Source organism: Ammodytes marinus (genome assembly GCF_949987685.1).
Source record: "Ammodytes marinus genome assembly, chromosome: 23".
Lineage (NCBI taxonomy): Eukaryota > Metazoa > Chordata > Actinopteri > Uranoscopiformes > Ammodytidae > Ammodytes > Ammodytes marinus.
Window position 1 is genome coordinate 4,426,734 of NC_137227.1, and position 12,018 is coordinate 4,438,751.

Genomic DNA, 12,018 nt, shown 5'->3' on the forward strand with positions numbered 1-12,018 from the left:
GCTGCCTGCCTGGTGTATTCTGTTCTGCTGTTGCTACGGCTACACATGCCTCCAAAACCTGCATAACTTATTGCAGACACATTCTGCTATACCCATGCACACCTGGGCCCAGCTCATATGTGGCGACTATGAGCAGCTGCTAGTTCCCATTTGAAATCAGTACATGAGTGTTTGGACTGCAAAATAAATGCACCGCACTCACCCCAAGCTTTTCAAATAACGATCAACATTGATAATCGGCAAGAACTTAGACCATGCAGTATCGAATATATAGATTGGTCCTCAGTCAGTGAAGCTTTAGTGGGACTCTATTATGCTTCAGGGCACTAGCTGCTCTGCTTCTTAATGAAAGAGTAGACAGCAGAGGGAAGGAATGAAAAGCTTTGAAATGTTCAAACGTGTAGGAGTCTTGTGTGATTAAAGATCCAAGTTCCCTGGTGACATTCTGGCTGAAATCCAAATCCGTCCTACGCTGTGTATCGGTAAAATACAGTAGAACAGTTAACCACATTTCTCTTGCATTGTTCAATGTAACTTTTATGCAGCTTCTTACTGATACAGTGAAATGTTCCATCTTTAGCGTACTTCATGGATTTGCTCCTTGCGATGTGTTTTCCGAGCCGGAAAAGTAAATCAGCTGGTCCAATGCAATGGGGATCAAATGGAGTTAACCGCTCCAACAGCATCTGTATCATGTTACCACACACTGCAGAGGACATGGCACAACATATTACATTGTAAAGATACATTCGCTTCGAATATCAGTAAGTGGATAACCCTAATGTATTCCCAAAGCAGAACTCTGGCATTGTTTTCAAAGTGAAATGCTATAATATGTCATCTAATAACGGCACTGTGGAGGCATTGGATGGCTTTGGTTAAGAAAGACGACACACGGGAAGTCAAGGTCACTGGAAGTGGTTGATCCATTCTCTATTTAGAGTTCAAAAGCAAGGAAAACATTGTCAACATATACAGACAGCGATGTGATTGTTCTAGGGCTGCAACTAACGATTATTTTGATAATCGATTAATCTGTCGATTATTTTCTCGATTAATCGATTATTAATCGATTAGTGTTTTGGTCTGTAAAATGTCAGAAAATGGTGAAAAATGTTGATCCATTTTCCAAAGCCCATGTTGATGTCCTCAAATGTATTGTTATGTCCAAAACACACAGATATTTCAGTTTACTGTCATAATAGGATTAAAGAAACCAGAAAATATTCACATTTGAAAAGCTGAAATCAGAGAATTTGGAATTTTTTTATTAAAAAATTACTCAAAACGATTAATCGATTATCAAAATAGTTGCCGATTATTTTAATAATCGATTAATAATCGATTTGTCGATTAATCGTTGCAGCTCTAGATTGTTCCTGCACACATTTTGGTCTAAGTTTAGATCAGTGGTGAAAAGCCAATATGCTCCCAAGAAGCAGTTGTATGCAGCTTAGTGTCCTTAGAATATATTAGAATTAGCACACCTTCACAGACGAGAGAATTAATCAGGGACATCTGCTTGTTGGCGTTTTAGTTTGTTGTGAACACCTGCACACTTTTTTGTCATCAGCTGTTGCTGTAGAGTTCCAGTCAATGTTTGGATTGATAATCCATCAGCAGATTCCTTTTGAATATGTTCTAAAATGTTCTTATTTCAGCTGAGTCATTTTGCAGTAGAGTCCTCCTGGCACGATGGCTGTACCGGGGAACTACTTTTCTCTGCTTTGGCCTCTTTTTTCAGGCTCTTCAGGCACTTGTCAAGCCTTTTGATGCACAGTGTCACGTCTTCACGGGTGATACCCACAGCCGAGGCAGCATTGAGGTAAGGACAGGGGTACGCCTCAAAGTGCGACATAAAGCCGCGGAACGTGTGTCCGCTTATGGTCTGCTCCTTGCCCAGCGGTATAACCCTAGAAACATGAACGAGAAAAAATAGGGATAATGTATAGCAGTTATAATCATTTAAAGGTGGATTCAGTGAATTTGGATGACGCTTGTTCTCAATTCTTTTTTTTTGTCAAAATCAGCAAACACTTTCTTATGATCCATTCCTGTCCGAACCACTTTTGCACTGGAAAAAAAAATCAAGTGTTCATACTCAGCCTAGGTTCTGTAAAAGGGTGTGTTGCTAGCTACGGTGGCCCCCTTTGTTAACAGGAGCCTAGACTGTGTATTAACACCAGATTTTATTTCAGTGCACACAAAGTACAGACAGGTCGAGGATCTTTTGCAGAAACAGTATTCACTTATTTTGACAAAAGGTGATTTTGACGTGTTCTCCAGAATATCTGACTACACCTTTAACATGAAGGGGACAAACTGCACTTCATTATTTTTCACAAATATGACATGGCTAAAGCTTAAGCGATTCATTTCACAAATAACTATTATATAACTATCATTTCAACAACAAACAATTTGTTGTATGGAAAGTGGAGGAATCATAAAATAATATAGTAATAAAAGGATCATTCAATTCACTTCAGCGTTTACATTATTTACTCAATGTAACATAAGCAAACAAACTATGCCCTTATTAGCAATGTTCTATTCTTTTGTTTTAAATAAAAGTCCCACGGCCCACAACTCTGTGCTTCTGTTACGGTTTACTGGAACAGCTGTGGACCTACACGAATTGTCGACAGATGATCTTTTCTTTTTCACAAAGAAAATGCCACTAAAATTGTCGTAGTGCAATAGTAAAATGGCAAACACACTTATACATGCAGCAGACACGGAGCAACAGTTATTCATTCATACATTCATTCGGAGTCGTGTTCCTGGCCATCTGACAAATGTAAGTCCAGTATTTACCTTTAAGCTCTGACTTGGTCTCCACCGACTCCTGAAGGAACTCTCTAGCTGCGTATTGCTTGACCGCAAAGTCAGGTGTCGGGTGGTTTTCAAAGTGTCAAACTCTGCAATACTGTAAACAATACGTATGCCTCTGACATTTTGGCGGGGTTTCACCTCTCTCTGCACAGTTCAGACTCACCGTAATGTGAAATCAATTACTGGCTAGCTATTAGGACTCTGTATGGGAGAGACCATCACTATAAAGAAACTGCATTGTAATATGATTCAGATCTCTATTAATCTGCTTTGCTGTTTACAGTGAATACGCTCACTGTTGTGCTGACTTGCACTGTTTTTAATGGTGAGCAACAATGATACCTTACTTGTTAAAACTGCATAATACAATGCTATAAATGGCATAGATCATTGTGTGCCATTGAAGCATAACATAAAAGTATGCTGCTGAATTACAATGATAAAGATTTGAGAAAGCTCAGCACTCCAGCCCTTGTCAAAATATTAATTTGAAATAAAATCATAAGGGGGAGAATGGAAGGAGAGTGGGAACTATTTATTTTAGTCTTTTTTTTCTACTGCAATTGAGCCATGAGTGCAGTAATGAATAAAAGACACACAAATAAAGTGTGATAGAATGACCTAAATAAATCATTTATTAGGGATATTTTAAAATATTTAGGTGGGCTCACATGCTTGGTGAAAAACCTATTAGGGGGGAAAAACATAATGGCTAATAGCACCCCCCACCCGACCAAACTATGTATTCTGGCAGGCATAGGTGACTGAAGCAGAAGGCCACAATGCAGAACTGACAAACGCCCTCCTCCCTATACTGCTGAGATGAAAACAGGGCTAGTGGGAGTGAGGAACACACAGGGCTGTAAAAGCTGCGTCACAGTTTGTCCCCGCTGTCCCGTTCTGGAGCGGCCCCTGATAGGATGAGCAGCACTCTAATCAACTAAAGTACTTTCTGCACATCCATCTGGCTGATTGCTTGTTCTCAGCGGCCATTTTGCTTGGTGACACACACACACACACACAACATCATCCCTCTCATATTTTGCAAACCCATTTCTGACCTTTGTGACACGTGTACTCCCTCCACGCGCACACGCACACACACACACACACACACACACACACACACACACACACACACACACACACACACACACACGTTGCTTTTTGTAGGCCTGAGTGTGGCAATATGTTCATACCTGGCTCCTGACACTTGGCGGGTGAACAGCATGGAGCCCAGCTGAGTCACTGTTTTGTCGCTCTCGGCCTGGAGACCTTCCAGAGACATGGCTGAAGGACAGAGGTAGGACACCCAAAACACACACGTAAATACATGAACCATCAAACATTAAAGCAATCGACTAATACTGGGTCAGAGGTGCGGCTTTTAACATTAAAAAATATAATGTATAATAAGTAGGTCTTTCACCATTAATCACGTTTATATAAAGTCAGAGCATAATGGTTTTTAGTTATTTTCATCTGCTTAAAGGTGGAGTCAGTGATTCTGGAGACTGCTTGTGGTCAAAATCACTTGGTCAAAATCAGTGAATATCTCCTCCTGCTACCTGTCCATACTGTGTGTCTTGAAAAATTATCTGGTGTTAGTACACAGCCAAGGCTCTGTAAATGGGCATGTTGCTAGCCACAGTGGGCCCCTTTGTAAACATACGGGTTCACAGAGCCTAGGCTGTGTATTTACACCAGATTGTTTTTCCAGTGCGCACACGATAGTACATACAGGTGGTGGATCGTGAGAAAAAATATTCACTGATTTTGACCAATACATGCATTCTCCTCAGAATTGCTGTGTCCACCTTAAACTAAGGACATTTTTTTAAAATGTGTCGTTTTACAGCCCTTATAACATAATATAAACCTTATTACATGAATAAAACACAGTGTGTATAGCTGCTTGGCCTGAAGCCGGTCCAATGAGCTCACCCAGTGAAATGGGGTTATGTGGGGTGTGGAGCAACCTCTCCCCGTGTGCAGAGGCCAGACTCTTCAGCTCCTGAGCCAGCAGTGAATACATCTCCTGCAGGACATGTAGACACAGAGAGAAAGGCATGAAAAGAGAGAAAGAGAGACACAAACACACTACAGGGAACTGGCGCCATAGCACAGAACTATAAATAGAAGCACAATGCTGCTTTCACATTACACCACAGCCTTTTTTTAGAAGCAGCAGCAGCAGTAGCCTTGCTTTTACTGCTAATCAAGCAAATCCATATGCAGGCAGACTGGTCCATGTCCATACCCCTCCCCTCCCCCCTGCACTCTCTTTCTCCTGCCTGCCTGCCTGTATGCGTTTCCCTCCAACCTCCAAAGAGTCCACTTCCTCTCCTGTCTGTGGCAGGGACCTTTACTCACGTCGCACATCAATCTCTTGGATCAATTGGAAAGGCAGGGCAATGCTTTTATCCTTTTATTTATTTTTTTACATCTACGTGCTTAGGATTAAGCTGACAGAGTGTGTTTAGCTAAGAGTCTCCAAGCAGCAGCAGTGAATAAGGCAGACGACGTTCCAGACTGAAGATGCACAACAACAAATGGCAGTGTTTCTGGCGCATATTCAAGGATCTGCTCACTGCAACAGTACAGTGGGCCTGTGTGTGTGTGTGTGTGTGTGTGTGTGTGTGTGTGTGTGTGTGTGTGTCTGCGTACTCTGCTGACTCATCATGCATTCCTAATTTGAAAACATCAAGAAAGGAAAATGTTTTTTCTCAAACACAAACAGCCTTTCAATGATGTCAAGTGTCTCCAAGTGTCCCCTTGTTCTCCAACAACAATGGCAGACGTTATCTTCTTAGGAGAGGAGGGGTGCAAGTGGTGGTGGACAGCGTGAATCGCCACGACTACGCAGACAATAAGTGTGTGTGTGATGACATCTTTACCAAGAAAACACACACCATCTAAGACATTTTCCAAAATGGTGGTATAAGGCTGTAAATGATTGTCCACGGATGAAATATCTGAATTATTTAAAGCATTGGAACCACAGGGGAGATGTGAGGAAATCACTTTTCTGTTCTGCAGACAGTATGGAAAACTGGTCCTGTACATTAATTATGCATGAGTGTGGACCAGGAGAAATCAATAAGCCTTGATAGGGTGCCAGGTCACGCGAGAGGCCAGAGTCTTTTTCCTAAATTAATATTTTTGTTACGTTATTGGAATTTTGGGGTATTGCATTTCATCCAGTAAGACTGTCATTTTTAGGTGAGGTCTAGTTTGTAATTACACCCCATTTTACAAATAGGGGACGTCAGAAAACTAGATGCAATCCATCTGAGGTCCTGTCTGAAAATGTCCTCCTCCAGTGTATGAACAATGAAGAGGTAGTCCCTATAGTCCAGTACCTTAACAGTACATCTATGGTTCAGCAGTTAGATGTGAGAATGCTGCAGTGCCTACACATTTGAAGAGGGGGCTACTGCATTGTGTGAGCAACTCTGCTTTAAAAGTAGAGAGCCACCAGGGGATGCTTTCTGAAACTCAACTGGATCAATTGCATATTTCTATAGCACAAGCCTCCCTACACAAAGCCCTTTGCTCGCTCAAGTCCTTCTCCTCAGGCAACAGCATGCAGGCAAGTGAAGAGCCAGACACAGACACACACACACACACACACACACATAGTCATAACACGTGATCCACTGCAATTCAATACAAATTATGTAAGATGGGTTTATTTTTAGTCTGTAGGGGGAAAGGTGTCGACGCAGCACGCATACAAACATATTCAGACTGACATTGCAGCAGTGTCTTTAATACCAACATATTCCCATATAAAGCCTCATCGAAGGTGATGTGTTCCTGCACTCACCTTTCTTTCAGTCAGGAGTTTCTTGTAGCCGCTGGCTCCCAGAGAGAGAAGGGTAATGAGCACGTCAAGGGAAGGCGAGGCAGAGGCGCGACCTGGACAAAGAGGGCCAAAAGGTGACGTTGCTGAACAGCTAAAGAAACCAGCTTCGTGCAAACCGAACTAGTATGAATGTCCCACTACCCATGTTTACTTTTTACACAACTCTGAAAGAAGCATCAGTGGCTGTACATGTGTGTCATCCCTATGACTGAACAGGTGTCAGTCATAGGGATGTTTTAAAGAGTTTGTTTTCGAGTATCAAACACTGTCAAGAATCAAAAGCCTCCATTTAAATGCTTGGGGATGAGTTTGGTATACGTATTCCTTGTTAATTTTAAAAGGTGGGTCCGATCCGATGATATTTCCTATGTATTTTTATATTATTTTCAGCATACTATCTTATCATTGAGCCACACAGGTGCACTGTATGACATGTTCTTCAATAAGAAGAAAAAGGGCAACAAAATACGCTATTTTCTATTTTGAAGCATAAATTGCTTTTTTTGGTAATCAAATATCTTTATACTTCATTATTTATTTATTTGCTTCATTATATAAATACTGGTTTCATATCACTCAATTTTACTCATGTTGTAGATGTAAAATGGCGGTAATATGGAAAAAATAAAACAGGGGTAAAAAACACAATCAGCTACTCACCTGGGTACATCTTGCTAATCTCCTGTATGAAGGACTCATCAAAACCTGCGATTATGGCGCCACCTACTGGAACCATAAAGTTCTTGTCCAAGCTCTGGACAAAGGCATCAATTCTTCCCACACGAGCCCCCTGATAAAAAAATTAAAAAAACATTAAGGACAATTTTAAGCAACGATCTTATCTGAGGTGAGCTTCGGGTTCAAACTGCCACATGCAATTACCGTACAGGTGGAGACAAGCACAGGTATTCTACCACTTCATAAAAGGCAAATGACGCATACATTGGTGATGGGTGCTACGTACCTGTTGAATGAGGTGCATGCATTTGGACGACTGTACCCCATATGCATTGTTCACGATGTGGGGAATGTTATTTTTGGCACACACGGCTGCCAGCTCCTCAAGCCTGCACAAGACAAGGTCAATCAAAAGACAAACTTAATAAGCTAATTATATTATTGAGAATGCTGAAAAACAACATAATTCACCTGTCAGGGACGCGAGGGGCAAAGCAGGAGGTTGTGGAATGAACACACAGAATGTTGTCGGCTCCGAGCTCATCGATCTTGCGCTCGACTGCTTCCAAGTCCGTCCGCAACTCGTCGCCCTCCAGAACATTCTCCACCACCACCGGTTCAAAGCCTGGAAAAGAATCCCAAACAACCTATCAGAAAGACTTTTGACATGGCATTATTTAAATTTTTGGAAATATCAAAAAACTATTTCGGAATTCCAACTCCAATCATTTCTGCCTGCTGCCGTATTTCTAGTGATCTAGCTATCTAGTCTGGGATCTATCCCTGCGTTCCAATACCCATACTATCTACTATTTAGTATGGTAGAAAAAAGATTAAGGATGTCCCGATTATTGTGGCCAGATATAGGATGGTTAGAAATACCTGGATGTCTACTACATCCGGCCGAGATGACCCACAATCCAGTGCGCACCGGAAGTGACGTCACATCGACAGAGCCTCCATATGAAAACAAACAGGGATGCAACGGATATGAAAGCAAGACGTAAGGCCCAATGTTATGATGAAATAAATAAGTAAAAGGTATGTCCCAAGTGTATGCCTACTGCATCCTTACTAGATTATTTTTATCATCAGATGTAGTATGTAGAATAAAATAATAAATAGTATGCGATTCGCAACGCAGGGAATATGTTACAGAGACTGATGCCATTGGAATATAATTAACGTCATTGTTACCTGCTGTGATCATGGCTTTGAAGCAGGACTTCTGGTCGATGCGAGGCCATATGATGTAGCGAGCCTTGGGTCTCCGGTGACGAAGAGTCAGGAAGCAAAGTGTCAGGCTCATTCCTGTGGCCATAGGAACTACAAAGCAGCTGGCCGCACTACGAACACCTGTGATCCAATAGAAAACAAAGCTGATTTTACTCCTGCAATATATATATCGGTGTTCACTTCACTCCACAAAAGGAGTAATACTCCTCAGCCTCTGACAACATCCCTATAATGTCTACTGTGGGCTAGGGCTGGCCCGAATTATTCGAATATTCGAATACTCGTTCGGAAAATTAGTATTCAGAGCTTAAATTAGTATTCGGAGCTTCGTTTTTGTTTTGTTTTTTAATATACATTTTTTTTTTGTTTAAAAAAAAAATATGTTCGCAAGAAGCTAGTACTGCAATATAATGTCATCAAATAATTTTATATTTGGATATAAAAGTTAGTAATATTGTAGTAGTAGTAGTAGTATTGCTCATTTAGGAGGATATTACATCACTAAAGGCCTTTGCACACAGGGCGCGACGCCAATAAACGCAACGTAAAAGCGAATGTTTTGAAATGTGAATTTTGTCGTGTCTCACTTTAGAAGCAACGTCCCAGAAAAATCGAACTCAGTTCGAAAAAATTAAAAACGCAAATTCGCGATGCGAAATGACGGCGCTGGTGTGGAAGCTTGTATTGAGTCTGTATACGTTTGTTAATTAACGGATTAATCGCACGAATAAAACGCGCCCGGTGTGCAAAGGTCTTAAGTGTCATAGCGCATCCATCACTTCACCTCCAAGCGCGTAAATCTTCAACAAAATATGCAGATACTGTCAAAATCGGTTCCAGGGAGTATATAGGGATTATTTACGTTTTTTTTTTTTTTTTTTTTTATTTATTATTTTTTTTTTTTTTTTATGTTGTTTTTGATGGTGTGTTTTTCTGGAACGAATATTCGCTCGGAAAAACCAACGAATATTCGAAGCCTGAACAATGGCATTCGGGCCAGCCCTACTGTGGGCATAAATAACCCCCTTTGTTTGAATGATAACATTGACATACCTGAGAGCTTTAAGATGTCCAGCACTACTGAATTGGTCAGCTTGTTGAGCAGACTGGACCCTGCAGCTTTGGGCTGAATTGCAGCGATGTCACCTGACCGACCTATGCCATGGATCAACCTACACACAACAGGACAATAGGAACTTTTCAACAACTTCTTAAATTTTTCAAAGCATGCAAATCTGATATTTTAAAGGTGACTAGTTTTGTATGAACTGAATGTACTTTAATAATTTGGTAGGACGGGCCAATACATTGGTATGAGAGATTTATCATAATTTGAGCAGTTTATTGATGGCTGGAAAAGCTTACAAGAGGAAATGAAATACATGATGTTGGTTAAAATTATTTAATAAACCAAATTCATGGGATCCTTATCAAAAACTTTGATAAAATCAGAGGGTGTATAATATTGTAGATTTTTTTTAACTCAAATATTAATGCTCCTGAGTAAACAAATGCATGACCTTAAATTAGACGAAACATGACATGCACAAATACTAAAGTGAATGTCCAACTTGAACCTGAAGGATGCCTACTGTATAAACAACAGACGAAGGGACTGTCAATGAGAACCAGCTTTTATATAAGATAACTCGGGTGCATTTACATCTTTCTTATTTTGTTCATTAATGCACACTCACTGTCCCTTTAAAAAAATAAAAAGTTTAAACCTGTAATGTCGTCTTGCCACGAGGCTGGATGCCACGCGGCCTTCTCTCTCTCCTACGCCACAGTTGCCGAGGAAGTTGTTGCTGTCCATCACGGCCAGCTCATTCAGGAAGAGCTCTATGGTGCTCTCACTCCAGCCCTCCTCTGGACACTTCCCCTGCAACACACACACACACACACACACACACACACACACACACACACACACACACACACACACACACACACACACACACACACACACACACACACACACACACACACACACACACACACACACACACACACACACACAATGTTAGAAAAGCTGCTGAATGTGCAGTGTCATGCTGCAGTGTTATGCTATGGGGGAAGCTGCGGCACTACTTTACCTGCTCCAGTAAGTGTCTGATGAGCTGCTCATGGCCGCGTCGCGCCTGGCTCCCCTGTCGAACGTAGGAGGACGACACTATCTTCTCGCTCAGGCTGAAGTTTTCACTGTTCATCTCTGTGGAATATTAATATGAATACTTCAAACTAAAGTACTGCCCTTGTTTAAGTGTTGTGTATCTAAAAAAGAGGTAGCCAAACATCAAAATAGTTTATATCTGTCTTCTTTACAGTAAGACAGATGTTTTTTATTATTATTGTATTTCTTTTGGCATTTATGTTGTATATACAATGAGTAACATGAAATGGCGGTATAGTATAGATAGAGAGATAAACCAGAGAGCACCCACAAGCTTATTGTTGGACTGTAAAATAAAATGTCCCACCTACTTTGTTCATGAATACATCTAAATTGATAAGGGTGTTTACCAACAAGGTGGGGTCAGAAAAAGACTGCATTGTGGGAAATGTAGGACCTTGTGCTTTTGGAGCTTGACCTTTAGAAGAAGCTTAAAAGTCAAATATATTGCAAGGATGTGTGTTATGGTGTAAGTAACCTCATGGTGCCTTCATGGACCCTTGTCATATGAAGTAACAGTTTCAAACAACTTTGGAATAGCAGATTGTTTACTAGACTGGGCTAAAGGACCACTACTTTCATTGCACTTTTATGCTGTACCCTCGTCACTTGTGATTTGTTTTTATTGAATTAGCAAGCGGTGAGCCTGGTTGCAATTTGGGGAAACTGTTGCCCCGAGTTGTTGTTTACCTGGGCAGCAAGGCGGCTAGCAACTCTGCTAAGCTAAGCAGGTGATTCTCGCGCGCGGAACAAGACAGTGCAGCTTTAACGACGCTGCTTTAGTTAAAGACAGTTATATTGCGGCTTCTTACCTCACCGCTTCCCCGTGGGACTCTCCGCGATATAAAGCTGTCAGAGTACCGAGTCCACACTGTCAACAAGCATGAACGCAGAGAGGGAAGCGGCATGGGCTGAGGAACAGTCTGAGACGAAGCTACGTCACAAAGTCACGTGACCTACAGGAGCTGGTCACGTGACCAACACTGACCGTCAGCGGTGTTCACGTTCCAGTCGTTCCAGTCAGATGTAAATCAAATCCCAATTCACTATGCAGGCTACAGTTTTACAATTTCTTATTTTTGATAAATTAATTTCCATTCGAATTTTTAACTAAGTAATTATAAAATTGCTGCAAGGAATAAACGAACCCTTTTTTTGTATAGGCCTACTTATTATTCGTCGTTGTGCTGGTTATCTGTAGCCTACAAACTTCCCCAGAAGCCAATGG

General features: G+C 41.2%; 1 protein-coding gene across 3 annotated transcripts; it reads right to left on the reverse strand.

Moving 5' to 3' along the window:
* Nucleotides 1-117: 117 nt before the first annotated feature.
* Nucleotides 118-11,722, reverse strand: sepsecs (Sep (O-phosphoserine) tRNA:Sec (selenocysteine) tRNA synthase). 3 transcript variants are annotated; one of them, XM_080051749.1, is made up of 12 exons: nt 11,608-11,648; nt 10,714-10,829; nt 10,345-10,499; nt 9,671-9,789; nt 8,579-8,737; nt 7,853-8,006; nt 7,668-7,770; nt 7,364-7,493; nt 6,665-6,756; nt 4,780-4,873; nt 4,035-4,125; nt 118-1,913 (listed from the first exon to the last, which is right to left on the reverse strand). In XM_080051749.1, the coding sequence occupies exons 2-12, from the start codon at nt 10,825-10,827 to the stop codon at nt 1,667-1,669; spliced, it is 1,458 nt and encodes a 485-aa protein (XP_079907875.1). In that variant the 5' UTR covers nt 10,828-10,829; nt 11,608-11,648; the 3' UTR covers nt 118-1,666. The 3 variants fall into 3 exon arrangements, with proteins under 3 accessions (XP_079907875.1, XP_079907874.1, XP_079907873.1); XM_080051748.1 differs by lacking the exon at nt 11,608-11,648 and adding an exon at nt 11,481-11,558; XM_080051747.1 differs by having other exon boundaries at nt 119-1,913; nt 11,603-11,722.
* Between the last annotated feature and the right edge of the window lie 296 nt (nt 11,723-12,018).